At 34.6% G+C, this 22,542-nt stretch overlaps 1 protein-coding gene across 1 annotated transcript in view; it reads left to right on the top strand.

Annotated features, from left to right (window-relative positions):
- Window positions 1-9,695: 9,695 nt before the first annotated feature.
- The window catches only part of uxs1 (UDP-glucuronate decarboxylase 1), a 51,633-nt gene continuing 38,786 nt past the window's right edge, over window positions 9,696-22,542 (top strand). Inside the window, exons 1-3 of the mRNA XM_066706151.1 lie at window positions 9,696-10,376; window positions 19,885-19,912; window positions 21,406-21,454. Coding sequence (XP_066562248.1) covers window positions 10,289-10,376; window positions 19,885-19,912; window positions 21,406-21,454 — 165 coding nt within the window. The 5' untranslated portion in view covers window positions 9,696-10,288. The remainder of the gene's footprint in view (window positions 10,377-19,884; window positions 19,913-21,405; window positions 21,455-22,542) is intronic.

Raw genomic sequence — 22,542 nt, 5'->3', positions numbered from 1 at the left:
TGAAAGGGTTTAGGAGATGATAATCTACTGAATCACAAAGTTAATAAAAATATCAGTATTGTGTGTATAGGCTTTATCGTGTGTGTGCTGTCTGTGACAATGCAATAAAATAAAATAAAAAAAGATAGGCACGACATTGCATTTCCTATATTGATTGTGTTTTCTGAAAGGAGCAGCAGTCTCTTGGACTGTTCCAGCTATTGGTAAAAAGTAAAATAAATAAATGGCAAGAATAAAATCTGAGGATTACACTCACTACTTTACTTTGAAGAATATATTTAACTTGAACTGGAGAATGCACTTAATCAATGTAGGGTTAGAGCTATTAATTTTGTATGACAATGTTCTGTATAAATGCATGTTGAAATGTATATTAATATTCTATCAATGTCAACTGAATTTTTTATGAACAATCGCTTTATCCTTTTTAATAATTTCATATGGCCTTTGACCTGATTGTGAAATTCAAAGGCCATTTGGTTTTCAGTTTCAATCTGCATTGTAAGGACTTTTACAACCTTAATTATTATTTTTTACTAATACATTTTTAATTTAGTATTAGTATTATTAGTATTATTACTAATAATTACTAATTACTAATAGTATTATTATTATTATTATTAATAATAATAATAATAATAATAATAATAATTACTCCTAAATTGAACAATTAAGTGGCTTTTGTCAAAACAATGCTTTAATAAATCCCCACAATGAAAAAAACAAGACTTTTTACATCATGTACTTCAAAAGAGGAAATATTATGTAAAAATAAACAAATACATACATAAATAGGCATTACTCTAGTGATTGCTGATGGAGAACAGTGATGCATTTTGAAGGAAGGTAAATCCACAGTAGGTCTTCTGCTTTTCCTTTTTGAAAATGGAGAGGATAACCAAGAGAAAATCAAACTAACTGATAGGATTTTGAGTTAATATAGTTTTAAAACGGCATCTTCATTTCCTGCTGGGATGAGTTCATCTGTGCCTGGTGTAAATGTATTGTTTAGAGAAATAATGACTGCACACTCCAGGCACTTCTTCTAATACAGACGAAGATTGAATAAGCTCTTCCCAGCACACTAGAAATCCAATGTACAACTGTCTTGTGCTAATTCATTTTCCTCAAGTCAAACTATTGGGATCTTATCTGATGGAAACTCGTCACATTTGAAAAGATAAACAGGCACATCAGGTCTAGCTGGAGGCCTGATTGTGTTCAATGTTGATAGAAAGCAGTGATGTAGTTAACTTGGCTATTATGGTGGATAATATTATTAAGGCTGTATTCACAAAACGTTTACCATTAACATTTTTTTTTTCCTTATTGGGAAAAACATTGTGAAGTGTCAAATAAAACTTGCTCCTTTTATAAATGAAATAATTTATTATTAGTAGTAGTATTTTTTGAATCAGTAGCTTTGGACATTTGTTTTTCCTCTTTAAAAAAGTAGCGATAACCTGGCATAAAAGTTTCATGAATATGGCCCATATTCTCTGGTTTGGTTCTTCCATAAAATAATATGCCCTTTATTGTACATCTATAAATAGTTTTGTAATCAAGTGTCCATTGTGACTTAGGCTGGGATTAAATCAAAACTTTGACCCACCCGCTAATAGAAAACTACAAACCTGTACATCACAGGGGTTACATTTCTGATTAGAAGAAAGTGCCATCTTACTAAAAATGCAGTCGCAACTGAGTACAGTTCTGTAGTTTTCTGTTAGCGGGTGGGTCAAAGTTTTGATTTAATCCGGCCCTTAGATTCTTTCATCAGACAGCACTCATGTTTTATTTGAAGAGTAATTGAAGTACTAGGTATGATCTCAATTACACATCATGCCTAAATTACATTTCATACTTAGTATTCATATTTTTGTCAGTTCTATTTTTGTAATTGTACATTTTGTATCACTTATTTTCCACAATTTGTCATTCAAATTGCATGTCATATCACGTATTTGGTTGATTTGAATTAATAGCCAGCCTCCTAACTCAATTTTCTACAATTCTGAGGAAATGCCAGAGGAATTAAATATTGTAGTGATCCTGGCAGGTGTCTCCAGGGCGAGTATGTGTGTGTGTGTGTGTGTGTCTGTCTATGCCAGTAGGGCAGTCAAAGGGATGGGGGGGTGTAAAAGTGTGTATCGTGGGTGGGCAGGTTAGTTCGGGGACCCTGTTTGTCTGTGGGTGTGCATGAGTGTTCATGTGTGTTACATGTGGGGTGTTATTGTGTTGGGCTAGGGAGGGATGTTTGTGGGTTAATTGTGTTTGTGTGGCTCCCCCCGCCACCGGGTGGTACAGCTGGAGAGCGGTGATTAGGCAAGTGGGAGTCACCTGATAGGGGGATATATAAGGGCGCAGTGATGCACCGCTCGGGGAGTCGAGTAGGAGTTAGCTAAAGGATACTAGGTCTGTATGAAGTTTATTATACCTCAAGGAAAAAGGGGAAAGTGGATGTACCTCTTAGACAAGATTAATAAACGACAGTTTTGCTTTGGAAAACTCTGCTTTGAGTGCTTTCATTTCCACAGCGACCAGAAAAAGGCAAGGTCGCTACAATATATAAGTTCAATGTACAGATACAAAAAAAATAAATAAGCATCCAAGGAGATTCACACAAGTCAACACAAATTAGATACATTTTACAATCAGAGTTAGTTTTAATTAAAGTTGAAAAAATAATGAGTTAATTGTAATTAAGTGCATATACAGCACAGGGACATTGGCATCCTGGTGTAGCCATTTGTGGGAAAGCAATGAAGCATTGCTAAGTACACTTGGTCCAATACTCAGATATTCCCAGGATCAAAATATGTTTATTGAACATTGCTAATACAATTATTGTACCAACTGCAGCCTGAACAGTAGACATGATACATGAAGGAGCCACAGACATCTGTGGTTGGTGTCACACTTTTACTCTGCTGTTTGTACAAAACAGAAAAAACCCTGATTCATTAGACCACATAACCCTTTCCCGCTGTTCCATAATTCCACTGTGGTGGTATTCTCGACTTGAAAGAATGCAAATTCAAACCCCGGTTATCTGAGAAAGAGAATACTACCCAAAGGTTGTGCATGAGCATGTTGGCTCTGGCAGCTTTGTTAGAAAAAGCATTCATGAATTCCCCATCATAACTAGCAATGTCCCAACCTCCTTTGTGTTATATTCTCTTTCTCAGATAACCAGGGTTGCATTCACAACCTGTCGTTTTCCCCAACCAGCTGCCAACTAATACTTATGTGAAATGCCAGCTGTATTTAACAAAGGTTTTCTAATGTGATATTATCATTCCACTTGTTTTACATACTCAGAATTTGTGAAAGTCCCATCTGATGACAGTGTAAAGGTTCTGGCTATTGAGTTGAACTAAACTTACGATAAAGATATGTTTCTACAACATTATCATAAGGTACACCATTTTAATTAAAAACAAACAAACAAACAATGTGGCAAGTGACAGGTGAAAATGTGTTGTTTAAGTTCACCATATCATGTATGGTTAAAATAGTTCAATCATTTTAAAAGTATTCTGTTCCATTAGAGTAATTGAACTTAATACTTTAAGTCTCTGTTTTATCTGTGTAAAATAAAAATAAATGAAAAGTGACAGTTTTATCAGATAACACCTGTTTGTTCATTATGTTCTGCTTTAGTGCCTTTGTGAAGCAGGACTCATGTGAGGTGTGTTCTAGTGAATTCTATATTTCAGGTCAAAGCTTGGAAGGCCTTTTCTTGTAATAGCGACAGCATTAGATATTATTTTGAGATTGCCCTGTCTTCTTTAAAGTCTTTAATTAATACATGGAACCATATCCCTGGGGGAAAAACGTACAATGTGATGTACTATTGGAGTATTCTTCTACAAGATTATCATGTAATACAGGAGACAGAGACATCCTGTAGGCATTCTGACTTAGGGCAAGTTCTGATGACAGACAGGCAAGTTTCCACATTAGGTGCATTTAACTCATACAGTTTACATTTTAAGCAGGGCTGAAATGCTAGTCGAAGTGAAGTCACATGTGTCAATGTGTCAACAGCACATCCCAGTGTATGTAGTTGCTCACAGGCAGTGATAGCCCGAAGCCCAGTGTACCCTGAGCTGTCGTCCACATGAAAACAAAATGTGAATAATGAAAAGACAATGGCTCTATTTGGTCTTAATTTCAGGTTAGTCCTGTTCAGATGATTAAAACATATTTATGGTATTCAAGAATATGAGGACAATGGTTGGGGAAATTAAGTTAGATTCAATTGAAATAACATAGGCATAAACACGGGACTATTCTATTTATTTAACATTAGCAGCTGTTTCTCTCCTTTTGGCTTGATATAAATCACTCTTTTCCCTGGAATTGTTCCATAAAACATTATGTCCCCTGGGGCCTGCAGATAATTCCCCCACTGTCAATATGTACAATCTGTGTTATAATTGGGAAGGGATTACAGCTTTTCATTAACTGGTATGACAAATGGTAATACTTTAGTATTACCTGTCCTAAAGAGAAGATTTGTTGCTTCTCAGTTGAAATGTGAAACACAGAGATCATGTTTTCCTGAAGGAGTCTGGTCGCTGCATCTTTTCATGCTAGTTCCTTTTCTAAATGAAATGAGAAAGCCACAATGATTCACATTAAAGTTAGAGGACTGTCTTCCTGTCTTGACTATAATAAATGCAAATCTTTGAAAGTAATACATGTGATAAATATTTTGTAATTCTGAGGCTTTAACTTTGAATTAGTTTCATGGTTAATGAATGAACACTAGCAATCAAATATTTTATCATGGCTGTTAATGGGAATCATCTTAGACCTGCCTACATGACGTTCTGGGATCAATTATTTATACAAAAACCAGAGGAGTCTTACTGGCCCCTCATGCCTTTTATGTTTACCTTTTGCTTTTATTTTCCATGTGAAAAGCTGCCAGAGATTGTTTTTGCTGTCTGTCAATCACACTGAGTTATATTTCATGATATCTTTGTACTTAAGGGAATTAATTTTTCAAAAACCGAATCCCCACAGATTTTAAGAAGTTATGGATACATTAAAAATGATCCCTATGGCTGCATTTACTCCTGTTGTATACCAAAACAACATTGCATAAGAAATATATATTCTGAACTTGTGTCAAGTTCATCTTTATATGTGCATATATGTATATATTTGCTGAGGTCAGTGACATTCTCAGCTTTACTGATTATTTATTATCTTATAATTTAACAATGGAGCATATGTCCTACACGTTAAGAGTCACTGTAGCTTTGAAGTAGTTCAATATAGAATATAGACTTTTACCACTAAAGCTCCAGCACAATTCATTATAAATGAAACCATGCCTATAGTCATACTCGGTTTCAGAATAAAATGTTTGAATTATTTACATGAACTTTGTGTTTTAATTTCCCTGGTGTTCCTTTTTTCCTCTACTCTGTGTTGTTCCCATGCTCACCTTTAAAAGAACAATATATTGGCTGCAAACAACTATGTCCGGGTACAGAATCCAGCAGGAGTATACTTTAAGATGTAGCTTATTGACAGAAATACCTTCTCAGTCAATGCAAGGTATGTGTCTTAGAAGCTAATCCAGCTAAGCCTCAATGCCGAGGAAAAAAGGGACAAAAGTAATTGAGTTACACAACCCAAATCATGTATGATTCTGACAGCATCTTATCCACAATACAACATAGATACATCTGACATGTTTTTTGAAAGTATGCTGTAAAATAGCAGAAACTAGAAAATATTATTTTTCCATTCACACTCAAACTTTAAGAGCTTCATATTCCTAACCTAACCTGTATTTTTTAAGAAAGCTGTGTGCATTAAAAGTGGTCATAAGAACACAAATAAATAATAAAACAAACTTCACTTAATTTCCATCTTTCATTTTACAATAAAAGGAAAGGCAGACACAAAGAAATCAAGGATTATAGATGTAGTTAACATGCAGACATGCAGACATTTCTCTAGCTTGATCAAAACATGTTTTTTTAAGGTTATGTGTTTGATGTGCACATCTGTTCATTAATTTCTACAATATGCAATAGAAATGTATTTTTATGTCGATCAATTAAGTATCAAGTAGTAGTATCCAGAAGCAAGACAACTCATGAACACATTACTCTATACATTATATATCACAATCATAAAGATACGTTTTTGGGTTAGATTTTAGTATATCTGATGTTAAAAGGGAGCACCCCAGTCAACTAAATAAAATTATATTCAACAATAAGAGAAATTGATAAAATACAGAGAATTAAATTGTTTATTTACGTTAGATTAATACACTAGAGGCCTATATATGCATGCAAAATAAAATGTATTTCTTGATATGCACTGTTATTCTAGAGATCGACCTAAGACCTGTGTATACAATGTAACTGTGCAATATTCCAAAACTATTACATTACACAGTGTGATCATGTTAATATAATAATAATAATAATAATAATAATAATTATTATTATTATTATTATTATTATTATTATTATTATTATTATTTATTTATTAGCAGGCGCCCTTATCTCTTATCCAGGGCGACTTACAAAATATAAGCGTAGTACAAAGTGAAATATGTTTCTGCAACATCAAAATCAAATTACAACCAAAGTACAACAGACCAAGTACAAGTAGAATAGAATGTGTTAGCTGAAACAACAGTGAAAACTACAAATGTTGCTGATTAAAGGATTAAAAAGAAAAACACTTAACAGATCAAATTCCACTGATCTCAGTGAATTACAACTATAGATACTTAATTCCTAGTTTCTGAAGACAGATGGTTCATGGTATTTTGAAATCCTTATGTTTTAGCATGAAATAATGTGAAGTGATTTTTGTTTTTAATGAAAGTCTTATGAGTTCATATTATTGTTACATTATAATTTTAGCATGTGGGTAACTTGAAACTGACTATGTTTTGCAACAGATTTTTGGTTCTGTGAGCTCTCAAGAAGAAAGCAGGCTTTACGAAACAATACAATCACATTATGTGGAACATTTTAATTCCAATCTCATGCACTTTCGTATAATTTTATTTCTTTACAATCTAAACCTCTAGCACTCTCTAAACGTAAAATCACATGTAATGCCCACACAAACATATTTATGGAAAAACAAGAAATATCCATGTAATCCCCTCCCCAGCGAAGACATCAGTGCAATGTTTTCATATATTTTAGGTGCTGCAAGTACAGCTGAAGGATGTATGTGGTCTTCTAATATATGTCTGGGGCATCAAGTTAATAATTCCTTTAATACAATGATGTATTATAAGCACCTGGCTGAAATTTGTCTAAATATAACCTGGTTTTGTTTTTCTGAATTTAATGTAAATAATAGTTGTGTTTGGAGTAAAACATATCTCTCTTTTCTCTTTCTGTCTTGTTTGTTTGTTTATTTCTCTTTTCGTATCATCAATCATCATCATCATCAGCCTTTCACTATATATTTTACAGTTATGTTTAAATTAAGCAGGAACCTACCAATCTTAAAATGCATCCAGTAGCAAACTAAAGGCAAAAACTGTTATTGTTCTAGACTTGTAGAAAATATGTTTGCCCTGGCTCTTCATTTCATGAATTCAGGTGTTGTGACTAATTTAATTGAACAATTTCCCTTAAAAGGGACATTTTAATTATACTTCATATTACGATATTGCACTACTCTGAGACCATGGTCATGCCTTCTTTACATCTTGTTTCATCTACAGATCACAGTATTGACATATTTTGTTGCTTGCACCTGAAGTTAATTGTGTATTTAAATTAAGGTTAACACAAAAAATCTAAAGAAACACTGTGGCTAAGATAAGAGCAGCTGCAAGGTACAAAAAGTTAAAACACTGTAGTAGATAGATGTCAGAAGAAGTGTAAGTATTTCTATTTTTCAAGTAACGTTTGTATCAAAGTCATATATTTTTCTGCTGATTAAGTGTGCCATGCACTGCTGTTGCTTATATCACTTTGCCACAGGCCTCTGCAGCAAAACGTTTCCCTGTGCTATCAGATAATGAGTAGTGATGCTCCGATCAGGCTTTTTACAGCCGATACCAATCACCAATTTTCTGTCACTAGAACTGGCCGATACCAATGCCGATACCGAGTCTTTACACTAAGCTCCTTTGTAACCAGTTATGTGCTATGCATAATGTTAGTGCTACCTTAGTTATTTTGAACTGTAGACCACAGGTGTAATTTTATTTTTTTATTGACAAAATTAAATGCAGTGGGTTTATGGCTTTTGCCATAAACAAGTAATCATTTAAAATTCAGATTTTTTCTAATACAACAAAGGTCCACATAAGGCTACATTTCATGGCATATAAGGCATCTTCAATACATATTAAACCAACAGTTTTAATAAAATTAAAGGTAGCCTATAACAGAAATATTACATTCAAATAAAAATAGCAAAGATATCAGCCCACAAACAACATGTAGGCTAATCATTGAAGATTTATCAAACGTGTAAGCCTACACTTTTTTCTTTTTTTTCCATTTATCCACTGCCCCTTTAGACTTAGTATGGAAATAGGGGACACACTGGAGCTCCAAATATCACTGGTAAAACTGATTGCTGCAACGTCTTTATGGATCAGGGTGTTGATTTGTGCATATACATTTGGATATAATTCTGGTAGAGCCACATCTGTGAAATATTTGCGCCCTGGCAGATAATAATAATTATTACTATTATTTTGCTTGTAATGTCTTTTGCTCTCTTACTGTCCATACTGTAAGGCTCGATTTTTTTCATTGCTGCCGTTATTGTTGGTTGGGGCGAGAGCCGGTTTGCTAGTCGCAGCAGCCTTAGCACTTGCCAGTTTGTCGTACTCTGCATACCATTGTGGCATATACAGTTAGGTCCATAAATATTTGGACTGTGACACAATTGTCATCATTTTGGCTCTGTACGCCACCACAATGGATTTAAAAGGAAACAATCAAGATATTAAGTGTAGACTTTCATCTTTATTTGAGGGTAGTTACATCCAAATAGAGTGAACGGTATAGGCATTACACCCATTTGTATGTGTGGTCCCCCTAATTTAGGGGCTCAAAAGTATTTGGATGAACTAACATAATCATGAATTAAATGGTGAGTTTCACTACTTGGTTGCAAATCCTTTGCAGTCAATGACTGTCTGAAGTCTGCAACCCATAGACATCACCAGATGCTGGGTTTCTTCCCTGGTGATGCTCTTCCATGCCTGCACTGCAGCTGTCTTTAGTTCCTGCTTGTTCTTGGGGCGTTTTGCCTTCAGCAAGTGAAATGCTGCTCAATTGGATTCAGGTCAGGTGATTGACTTGGCCATTGCAGAAGAATACACTTCTTCACCTTAAGAAACTATTCGGTTGCTTTCGCAGTATGCTTCAGGTCATTGTCCATCTGCACTGTGAGGTCTGAAGCATTTGGCTGAATCTGAGCAGACACCGAGTGGGAGAGCGTGAGAGCAGGAGCTAATGCGATCGATAATCGATTCATTCAGCCTGCTGCACACAGCGGGTTAAAGTTCATTTCAGTTTTGTAATTCAGTTATTGTAAAAAAACAACACGTATTACTGCTAAAAAACGCATTCGATAAGATGTGTATTTTTGTTGTTGCGTTAAATGTGCAACATATGTATTTATTTGTAATTAAACCTTATGCTGAACTACTGCAATCGCGGCAGGGCACTCAATGGATTACAGAAAGATTCGCTCTGGAAAACTGCGGCCCTGAAAGGAAACTAAAGATGGAATTCATTTTATCACATAGCTTGTTATATTTTGAATAGAAACAGAAGCCGTTCAAGTATATACATAATATAAAAATAAGTACGTCCACGGAGGAAGGAAATAATAATAACACTACATAAATAAACCGGAATAATAGTTACCACTGCTTGTACGATACATGATTAGCTAGCTGAAGTATTTGCCTGTATCCATTAATATACTTAAAAAATAAGAACATTTCAAACAGTATTATATTTTGAAAGTATATACGCGTGGCTGTCGGGCTGGTCAGGACATATTCATTATTTATTTGTGAACCAGCTAAGTTATTTAGTGTTTTCTTTGTTGGAGTGTTTGTTTTGTGATATATATTTATTTATTTGTAACAGTGAATCAATATCAATAACAAGAATTAAAAAGCAGTGTTCGCTTGTGATGCAATGAAGCATCTACATCATTAGTAGCTGATAAAATCGTGAATCCAGGGAATAGAAATGCTTTAAATGAAAGCAGCTCGCATGCTTCCGGCTTTGGTCCTGTTGTTCGGCGGACGATGAAGCGGATGATCTGGCTGTTAAGTGGGATAAACAGACGCATGATGAAGCTGCTGATTGCCCTCGCTTTGATCGCCTATGTTGCCTGTAAGTACCACACAAATCAAAAAAAGCAGAACAACATGTCTGTGATTGCATGGCTTTGTGTAGCTTTGCTGTGTGCTATCCACTAGGTTTGTGATCATGCATACCTTTTCTTAATACGCACGCTTGGATAAGACTTTAAATATACATACATTACAGTATTGCATTGCTTTAACGTGTACAGGTGACAGATCAAGGGGAAAGCGTGTTTTCATTCACATTATTGCAGTCCTTGTTAAGTCACACGATAACTAATTATGATTATTAATAATAGTAATGGGCAGTTTTACATTTATATGTAAATGGGATTGGCCATTCATTTAGTACTATTTATTGTTTGCTCTACCATAAGACAAATGTTCACAAAACTAGAAAGAATAATCAGAAAAAAACACTGTGAATTGAAAGACTGAGTTTGTGGAAATCATAGCAGTATCAGAGGATAAACATACACGAATACATTCCCTCACTGACTGGCTTCTGAATACCAAATTTCCAATGTAAGTCCCTGGACAAAGCTCTACTATAATGTGAGACCACAGTTAATCATAGTGCCAACTGCCTCACCATGAATCATACTCCCCAGAAGATGTGTGCATATTTACATTTCCCTACTTCTCTCTGTAATGAAGCTGCCAATTGACAGACAATTGACTCAGGTTATCCCACAGGTGCTCAGTGCGGTTCAGTTTTGGGCTCTTTGTGACTTTTGTGAAAAACTGTCTACAGTTTGGATGTGGTTATAGTATCTTGTAAATGGAGATTTTCACACCGGCACTTCATAAAGCTCTACTGTGGCTGCATAATTATTTTTAATCGTCCTTATAAAATATTTTTTGTATTGTGTGAAAAGTTAAGATGCTGCACAGATGGTTGATAAATATCTACTTCCAGCAATTACGTTTTCATTCTGTTAAAATAAACACCTAATACATCTCTCTGAATATGTAGGCCTAACTGTCAGACTTGGAATTTGTATTAGTCTATTTGCTAAATTTAACTATGATTATACCTCAGGACAGATTAACTTTGTTTTATGAAAGAAGATCCTTTGAGAGTAAAGGGAACTTGTTGAGCTTGTTTTGTCATCTTCAAATAGCATGTTAAAAAATATTAATGCCAGTGTAGTTATTTACCGTACCTTTTTATTTTTCCAGGTCAGACTCGTATAAGTTCTATTAACAAGGGGAGTATTCCTTATAACTGCTAAAACAATTATTGTAGCTGGAAGTTCAGAAAGCTTTGAAGAACTTAATATCTTTTCTTGTTGTTGGTAACAAACTGTGTCTCATGCACAATGCCACACTGGATTTGTAACACATTGGCAATAATGGTCTATAACTGAATGCCTCTCATCTCTGCCTCTTTCCCACATAGACAGAAAGTCTTGCATTAGTGCATTTACAAATAATACATGCTTGGTTCTGAATACCTAACCCTTTATTTCAGTGCCAGAAGCATTCATGTAGCCCACTACGCAGAAAGGCTTTTTAGTATGTATGAACATGGGTGTATGGTGTTTTAACCGACTATAAAGACCTACGCTAATCTATTCCAGTAGGATTTGCAGAATTAGCTTATATGACTTACATCCTTGCATGTTATTAATGGGTCCTTTACAACTGTTAAGTAGCAACATTACAATCTGAAGTAAACAGGTACAAAAACACCCAATATAAGCTTCTTACTCTGTGCTAGTTACTTTCACTTTGAAGAGAGTAAAATATTAAAGACTTTCACACCATCCGGAAGGGGTCAAAGAATACTTCAGAAGAAGGTGCCAGATCCACCTAGACTGAAAACAGTGTGAGATACTTTAAATATAGAATGAGATATTTATGTATGTAGCCTAGGTATTCATTAATTTTTAAAAAGCAAGGACACTTGCACGTAAAAAAAAGAATCGTGTTTTAAAAGAAAATCAAAGAGCTGTTATTTTGACATAAACATGGTGTTCAGTGCATATCAATTGACTATACTGTAAACTTCACTAGTATAAATTATTCTAGGGGAGAAGAATAATATGGTTAAAAAGTTATATTTTACCCAAAGTCCCTGTGCTGCTGGAGATATGGTATGAACAACTTTTTCATTATAATTTTCACATTTGCTATAAAATATGACAGGACATTACTTAATATAGCACAGCCTAAATCATTGTTGTCGGCGCTGTATTATTAAAGTGTGAAATGATACACAAAGCTATCATAAAACATTAAACTTAAACTATCATCAGCTAAATCAGGTTTATACTCTGTGTTAAACATGCTGCTGTTGTCCCTGTGGTTGACAGCTTGTCAAGCCCTGTAATGATATCTGTCTTCATTAGCAGGACTGCAGATATGTCTCCTTTTTACAATGTAGGAAAATAATTGAAACTGATGTTAGTGAGGTTATTTTTGGTGCATGTGTGACAGCTGAGAAAATGAAATCTTTCAAAAGAGCCATAATTACATTAGACATTGTTGTAACCAGGTTTTTGATCATTAGGTTTTTGACCTACACCTATCCCATAATACCTCTGCAACAGGAGCTCTGCGTGGAACAGACCTGCATGACTTCAGACCTTGCAATGGTCTGCAAAATGTGTGGGCTGCAAGGAACTCTGCTGCATGTTTTGACACCCTTTAGTCCTGTCTGAAAGGGATTCGTGAGAAGCCCTGATATATTTCATCATGGATGCACATCTTATAAACCTTACACCATCCTAGCATTCCCTGCCCTTTCCTTGCATATTGAAGAGTATGTCACTATATGCTGTGCATGCTTCAAATCATTTACAGAGTGGCAGATGTCATTCCCTGTGCACATTGTAAAGTTGATTGTGTTGTGTGGACAGTGTCCTGCCTGTAAGAATCTTCACTGTGTATTTGCAGTCACAGTAACCAAGATTGAAAGCTGTTTTCGGCTCTGTAAATCGAGATGGCCATAGAAGGTTTTTGATTCTCAATATGCTTATTTCCAATACTGTTGCCTTTATTCAATATAAAATCATGGTAATGTCCTAATATGATAGTTCTACTTGGCACATTGAGGTGGCTTTTTCATATGTGTATGTTTATTCTTTTTAAAACATAGATCAAAGGGTGTCTGCATTACAGAAGGTAATGGCTTTCTTTTAAATAGGATAGTTTTCTTTCTGGAACTTGGGAAAGAAGCCCATTTAGAAGCAATTTTGCTGAGGCTGGGAAATCCACCACCATTCATGATCTGTAGCAAATGTGCAGAGTATGAAGCTTAATTATAAAAGGGCATGAGAGTCTTAAACTGGTTGATGAGCACCCAAAGTATTGAAGCTTACTGCTGTAAATGAGAACCTTAAGAATATAAGAAAGTTTACAAAGGAGTGGAGGCCATTCAAGTGTGGCATCTCCTTGCGGACTTCTCCTCACAGGAGTCCTACAACTTCCCTTTGGAGGGAGGGATGCTGAAGGCTGAAGAGTGTACACCTAAACTGCGTTGAATGATGCTGGGTTGGAGAGAGCCCCTTTCAACTACAGTGATTGGCCAATTGCAAACAAAAGTTAAATTCCCTGTAATGTCAGTAATGCTAACGCAAATAGTCTTTTTTGAACGCAATTCCACTGTACAGGAGCTCAAGACAAAACAGCCGTATGTAAATAGACTGTTTCTGTTTACAAAAGGTGGTACAGTTCCTGTGTGTCACAAACTAAAAGCTATTACTACAGCCTAAATGCATACATAAATGCATTACAGGTAATCAAGCCACGTCTGGATACAGAAAAGGTGGTAGTTCCTTCTAGCAGTGTAAGTTAAAGTAAAACAGTAAACACCGTGCTAAATTAAAGAACACAGATGCAGTTGTTAAATATACTGGGTATTTATAATTGGATTAAAGTTACATTTCTACATCCAATTTCTTGTGCTGCTGTTTATTTGTAATGTGTTTTATTAAGTTGGAAGAAAACTACCAAAACTGTTGATGTAATTAAATCCCTGAGTCATTTTAAACTTTGAAGACTTAGCTGAAGATATAGCACAGTTGTGATGATAAATGGATGTTCATTGCAGGTGTTTTTTAAGTGAACTTGACTGAACACCATGATATCCTTTTTAATGATATTTTTTATCTAAACAGTAATACACCAGAATAACCTGTTTCCAAAGTTTTTTTCTACTCAGTAAACCTACTGTTTCTAGTTCCTGACTTGTTTAGGTGCTGCTTGAGACTAACATTATTCTTTGCATTGATATACACCCTCTAATTTTCTTTTATTACTTAAAAAAGGTAAAAACAAATGTCATCAAAGTGTTCTCATTTTCCTAGGCATGCAATTTTGGGGGTAGTGAAATACCCAAAAAAATTCTGTCTTGCTGACAGTGATGCATGTAGCATAGGATTGTCTGGAATATAGAAGTATAATGCAAGAAAGAAAAGGTTTGCAGAGGTTATGTACATCAGTTTTGGTCAAAGGCACCAGTTACATGAAATTATGTGGGGAGTATTTGTATAACAGAGAAATGAAGGACCAGCTTCCATCTGTTAACCTTCGGGATTAATTCCTGTGATACATAGGAATGTGATTTTGTAAATAGCACTCAATAACTGTAATTAAATAATTAAATAATGTTTATTTCCTGCTTTCATGCTGTTAATATTGAATATAAATAATGGTTAGATAAAGAAGATAAGCACGTGTAAGACCATAATTATTAACTCTACTTCTGTGCATTTAAATATAATTCATGTGCTACACAAGACATACCCTGCTGATTTCTTTGCACCTCCGTCTCTTTATCCTTCACAAAAGCATATGCTTGGCACAGCATGAAAACATTTCAGAAACGCCAGTAATTTACATGTCTAGCTAAACATTGTGATTGTGTGGAGGAGGATTAATGTTTGAAAGCCAATTTTACAATAATTCACAAATAGACTAATTTGACCAATTAATAATACAAAATCTCAAAATACAAAAGTATGCAGATGCATACAGAAGAAACAGACGCGATACAAAAGACATTAGCGTGTGACAGCACCTTGGCCCTCGGCATACAATTCCATCTAAGCTGGCAATACACCATTCTCCAAAGTATCCCAGTACATTACATGTCTATAATAGTGGTCATGTTGCCCTCTGCAATCACTATGTAGGACATCTGATAAAATCCATTACTCACAGCAGGGGTCTGTTCCATTATTTATGGTAAACGATGTTGAAAAGATATCCCTTGGTTCTTTGAGTTTTGTGAAAATTATAATTTATTTTAATTATTTGTTATTGTCTTAGTAAGAGGTTTCTTCCAGATGTTTTTGACTGAAACTGAATCAGCTGAAAGGGATATGCACATACACTGCTGACTGTTAGGTTTGGTTTAAATACTCTGAATAGTTCCCTATGATCGGCCTGTTTGATGTGACAGTTGAACTATTGGCTGTTTGCATGCACAGCACATTGGATTCTTTATGGTTTTTATTTGTTTTTACATTTCCTCTCTTTTACTGTAATCCATTATTCCAGAAGAGAATACTTCAATAATTGTATTCAGTGGTCAACAGTGATGCCGCTAGACCAGGGGTGGGGAACATCTGGCCTCCGGGCCGTACACGGTCCCTGAGGCTGTTTGCTCTGGCCCTAGAGTCCATTTGAAAAAAATAATTTCTGTGACATACACTTAACACTGGAAGCACTGAGCTTATGTAATAAGCATCTCTACTGCGTTTTAACTGCGTAAACACAAAAATAAATAAGGTATAAACACATTTACCTAGAATAGCCAAAATCAGGTTATTTTCACTGTTCATTAAAATACATAATAACTCAAATATAACCCATAATCCTGCCTGCCCTTTACAATTGAGTCAGTCTGGTGCTCAAGTGGTGATCTCTACCTGTCTACAGTCTTTCATGTGCTTGAGAAACACACACATTGTACAGCATTACAGGTGTCTTACAACAGATTGAGTGGATACAGTGATTACCCGCAAATAAACATGGATTCGAAACGGAAATTGAAGAGAGCGCGTTTTGGAAATGCCGTGTATATGAACATGACTGATTCAGGGGCATCAGTGATACTGGCAATGACAGATCATTCGTGGGTTTGTGCCAGTGCTGTGAAAACACTGCGAGTGAAATGCCAGGTCCAAATGGCACCGAGTGCTTTTACTCCACTGATCAATCCGCGATTGCTACTGCACAGTACAGAGAGCAATAGTGCAGCACAGCCACCAAAATAATGATTCATGGACATTATCAGCGGAGGAGCGTTTATTGCGATGCTATATATTCGTGGAGTAAAAGTGTTCACCTGAAGAGGGCTGTCAAAATGCAGTGTGAGGGACGAGCTCATGCAGGGAAAGTGCAGAAACGTGTCCTCTGTGGACAAATTATGTTTTGATAAATGCAATATAAATGCAGTTATTTTTTAACTATAAAATATTGCTTTTGAGCATTATTCCAATATTTACGTTTACACTTGTTTCATTATCTTATTGTATGCCGTTTTGGTTGATTTTTGCTTATTGTAGGCTATATAGTTATTTATGTTTTGACTGCAGTGTGTGCGTTTAGAAAAAAGTGATTTGTTCTTGCATTAGAATGTAAGTTTCATCTGTATTAATGTTTTAATGTAGGTGTATTAATTAAGGTTAATACATTTGTGAACACTCGAATTGCCCTTGGTAGGAAAAAGGTTCCCCACCCCTGTGCTAGACCCTACTTAGTGGAGAATGTGTCCTTTAGGATCATATGGATACCCCCCCCAACTCCACAAACCTTCAGCACAGAGGGTGAAACATGAGAGTCAGCAGAGGGGTTTTCAGGTATGGTGCTTTCTTGGATGAATAGTAATCATTGAGCTTATTTTATAAACTAAGTCAATATAATTTACAAGCTTATGTATTGGACAGTAATTTTCCTCTCTAGTCAATTTTTTGCAAAAACGAAGGAAGAATGCAGCCACAAGCTTAGGCATTACTTTTTAGATTTAGTAGATTAACAAATACTTGTAGATGCTGTCTTTCTGGGGTTCGCTAGGATCATGTGAATCTCCATCAGTGACACTGATGGAAAATTTAAAATATTGACAGGGATTCAAAATGTGAAGACCACATCCAAGATTCTGGTGCTTTAAGGTGAGGTGTTAGTATACTCTGAAAGTTATTTATGTATTTATTTAATACCTTTAACTATACTGGAAATGTTTAATATGTGTATTATGTTTAAAATATAAGTGGTAAAACATATGGCACAAAATAATTATAATTTGTATTGTCTGCGCTGCATTTAAAATTGGAACTAAAATTGGAAATTAACACTGCTAACCACGTTATTCATTCAGTACTACAGTGAAAGGGACATGGCTGTCATAAAGATTGTCAACTGTGATAAGACATGGACAATGCGCTTTACTCAGTAGTGTACAAAATGTTATGTAAGCTCTGAAACGTGTTCCAGCAGATGCAGGGCTTTACTCTGACTCTCACTGAAGCACAGTAATTGCTTTCTGTGACAAATATGCTTTTTAATTATAATATTAAATAAAAATAACAGGTAATTTTTATTATCTACAGGAAAAAATGGTTAGGTTAAAATAATATAGGAGTTTAAGCTGCAGGTGATGGACATCTTGCTGGATTCCACGAGATGTCTTATCTAAATCCTTTGAATCCCAGTTGTCTGTCTGTTCTGTGTAATACTGTGGTTTACCGATAAATCTATACACCACAAGGAAGAAAACCAGTTTAGTACAGTGTTTGAGCATACATAGCCTATGCATTAATCATTCAGAACCCCTTATATATGAATTTGTTGTCCCAGGTGTGAAATGCTATTAGTGCTATTTTAGAAGTACAATTGCTTTGAAAGGTAAATATTTTGTAAACCTAAAATGTTTTTGAAGCTGTGTTTGCAATGAAACTGATAAACCACCCATTATTCCAGCAGCAGAAGCTGAATAAATATGCTGGCCTTATAGTGGAAAAAAGAAAGCAGATTCCAAATTGTTTTACGAGACACGCAGCTGGCATTTTGAATTATCGATTGGCATCTTGACAGAATACCTTGAGACAATAACTATTCTTTTTGAGTCTTTTCATAATTAGTTGGTTACATATCAGAATCAGTGTTGACAGCTTGTCTCTTTGAGTAACACTTTTTATATTTACGTGTTTGTAGGAATTGCTCTGAGGTATACCTTTTGAAAGCACATTTTTCAAGGTGGTTTAGACAGAAGGAAGATAATTAAAAATAAGACTCTTTAGGTTGATGCTGTATTCATTGTATGATCGTGTCTTGCTATGAATAACATGTAGATATTAAGGACCTTTATGGATCAGCAACACTGGTAGACAACAGATTCACTTACTGTTTTGGAAGAGATGTACATACTTAATGAACTATAACAAATAATTAGCATTGAGTATTGTGAAAATGATGGTTTTGTTAAACCATGTAAGTTACTAGGGATAAGGGCATACAATAAATAAGTAATAATATTAACAATCATATAAATTATTTGAGTATCAGTCAATTACACACACCTTGTTCTCACATAGTTTACTAGTTTTCTCAATGTGAGGGGAGGTTTGGTCCTTTCAAATGTCATCATAGAAAATAAATCTGAGTTCCTCACACAAGTTCATAACCCCTCAGCTCTAAGCTGTTACAGCTGGATGCACACCCTATCATTTTAGATTCTATGTTCAACCCCAGAAAACACAAAATTGATCAGAACTGGTTGGTTAGGGCTATGTGGTACTTTAGCCTCAACAAAGTGGCCATAAATACTGCTGGAATGCATGACTAATTTAACTTGGAAAATCTGCCCAAAAATAGCCACATTAACCAAATGGTTTAATTTTGATTCTTGTTGATATCATAAACATCTGTCAAAAAAAATATTCAGGTGTTTTTTTCAGCCCCCACGTGACTTATTTTGGTTTGAAAAAATAGAGGGGGTGGGTGGACCAAAAGAAAACAAAACATGTTGTACAAAAATTGGAGAACTGTACTCTGTTTACAGTTACTAATCATTTAATACCTGCATCCCTTATGGATTTTTTTCTTTTTGTCTAAGCCCTGTTCATTATGACCTGAATGAGTTGCTACACATACTGGTGGTGTCCAGTCTGAGCCCAGAGTGATTTTACTTTGAGTTGACCATTGCTGTGTCACAGCCAGATGGGAATTTACATTTATACATAAACAGATAAATAGAAAAATGGCACTTGATCCTGTTGATTTGGTATGGACTGACAATATATGATTGATACATAACTATAATTTAATCACCAATATTTGCTAAACTTAATAAAGGGTGTGTACAGTTTCAACAGTACCTGCATGTTTTTTCAGGACCGGCAAAAAACCGTTGCTTACAAGTGAAAGCTTGCTGCTCTTTTTGAGTAATTTAGGAGTTGTAAATACATACATTAAATTGGTCTAAATTAAGCTACATAATGTCTTACTTTGTTATTAAAATAAAAAAATTGAAATCTTAATGTCTTTGTCATCTATATTTAACTTAGTTTTGTTTTTCTTTGCAGCTGTTTGGGGGACCTACACAAACATGAGGTACAGTAATTCCTTTTTTGTTTATTTCATAATTGTAAACAGACTTAATTGTTAAATAAATGGTAATAATGTAAATAGAAGAGTAATTATGTAAATTATGATCTGATGAAGGGCAGTTACTAATTGTCCTCTAATACAAGTAGTTATTCCATGTTACCATAGGGAGAATGTTTTCCTCTTTCAAAAACAAGCATTTTTATTTGCAAACAGTGCAAATTGTGAACTTTTTTTTACTTTTTGCTTAGCGTCTGTCACAGGGGTCTCATGTTATTTTAATTGAAATTATCATGTAGGTTTGCCTTAACTGGGAAATATTTTTTGTTAAATTATAAATGTTATTAACTGAACATTGTCACTTCTAAAAATAAATGCTATACTTAAACATTACAATTTGAATGAATGCATACAAGTAGTCTCAATTTTATTTCTATTTTGATTGTTAATGTTAATTCTAAAAATAATGAAGTTCAATGAAAATAACTGTAGAAAACAGCAAAGCTTTTAAAGCAACTTTGATAATAAAAGTACCCAGACAGGCCATTGGAAAAAATCAGTTGATAAAGTACACCTTCTAAAAGACTAATCATTTTGTTATTATTATTATTATTATTATTATTATTATTATTATTATTATTATTATTACAATGATACGTTGTAATGTTAACGAAAGCATGTCTGAACATTCATTTGCACTTTTACTTAAATTCTCCAGATGTCTAAAACATAAAATATCAGATTATTGGTAAAATCAATTCTAGTTAAAGGTCAATTTTTCAATGGCAAATAATAAGAATGGAAAAGAAAATAACTGATATGTTGGATCATTGTTTTATATTCCTTTTTAACATTTAGTTTTATATATTTATTATCTCTAGACTATCTTCTTTCAATGCTGCAAAATAACAATTTTGAATGAAAGAATGTTCATGGAGAACTCAATTTGGGGGGGGAAATAGTCAATAACTATCTAAAGGTTTTATTTAGTTGTCAATTCATGTTATGATAGCAGTCTAAATTCTGTTTATAATAAATACGTAAGGCAGACAATAATTCCAAGTCATGTTAAGTAAAAAATATACTCGTGTTTGTGATGACTACAAAACATGTGACAAAATGGAGTCTAAAAATCAGCAACGTTTTGTGATAATATTATTACACAAAAATGGTAAGGATTTCACTATTGAAATGGTCATATTTATTTCTTCAATTTGTATGTATTCTAACAATGTATGTTAAGATTTGTATTCGTTTTTTTTTTTGTTTTTTTTTTTACTATTGCCAAGTTGGTGATCACCCCCAGTGGTACATGTTTTTGGGAAACTGACCCATATATATGATAAAACACGGCTATCAGTGATGTATCATAATTGTCAAAATCAATTCCATAAATATCTCCAAAAATATTTTTCCAATTTATTAATTCCAATATAATTTATTTGTGTGAGAGTGGTCATCTTTTCTGTTTTTCTAAAATATGTATTCCTAAACTGCAGGTACATACAGGAGAATGGAGAGCTGAAAATTGACCAGAAGATTGAGGAGGTTGGTGAAGAAACATGGAGCTCTTTTGGATTTATTTTCCTTTCCTTTCTAATCCAGAGTAGAATCACAGTCTGAATGCTTGTGAAGCTTTTAATATATTTTGCTTTGTCTGTGAACATGTGCTAGACACAGATTTAATAGGTCTGGGACTACATGCATGAACGGTTAAAATGCTCTTAACACCATACATGGGCTATGGAAATGCTGGCTGTTGGTTAAAAGCTTTTAAACATTTTTTGAAGATGCTCTTAATCTCCTTTACAGTTATACAAGACTCAGTTGAATCTTTCTGAAGTCCACTTTGTTGTTAACTAATATGATTCTGTTCTTTTGACCTGCCCGTTACATACCTTTAAATCCTGAGATTAGTCTGTTTTCCTAGATCTGGACTGTTTTTAGTGCTCCTCAGTATGTGCTTTGTATTGAATAGTTAATCATTTGCAAACTTATTTTGTAGTTGATTTATAATAGCTAATCAGTGTATAATGTCTTCACATGTCAGAGAGGACAGTGGAGCAGAAAAGGTTAAGGTTATGTACTCAACATGCTGCTCTGAACTTTTTTTTTTTCTTCTTCTTTCTGAACCTTCTTCAAACGCTTAATTTTACAATACATTGAAAAGCTGCAGAATACCTGATAGTCAGTCCCACCTGTGGACAAATGCATCATTAGATTCCGCTTATGCTGGTCAGCAAAAGTCAAGAGTGACAAGTGTTATGTGATCAGCTGCTTCAGCCTTGTGAAACTGCATCTCATTATCCTTTGCTTTGAGTTGAAGTAATATTGTTTGAACTGTGTCATCTAGGGCAGTAGCGTGATATGCATCCCAACATATATATGCAATGTCTTGTAATACTACTTGCCTTGTGTTACTAGTACTCGTATTGTTATTTTGTTTTCCCCTATGCTCCTTTTCCCTTGGCCCTTGACTGTGACCTAACATCTTGTCTGCATTTGGCTTTTACAATCCAGGATGCAAGACCTCATATATTGTATACACTTGTATAAATTGGAATTTGTCATGTAATATGTAAATTGTAATTTGTAATGTTTTATGCCTTGAACTGCACTGTATTTTGTATTGCGCT

Source organism: Amia ocellicauda, chromosome 6 (genome assembly GCF_036373705.1).
Source record: "Amia ocellicauda isolate fAmiCal2 chromosome 6, fAmiCal2.hap1, whole genome shotgun sequence".
Taxonomy (NCBI): Eukaryota; Metazoa; Chordata; class Actinopteri; order Amiiformes; family Amiidae; genus Amia; species Amia ocellicauda.
Note: the sequence above shows the minus strand (reverse complement) of the source record. Positions and strands in the feature narration are given on the sequence as shown.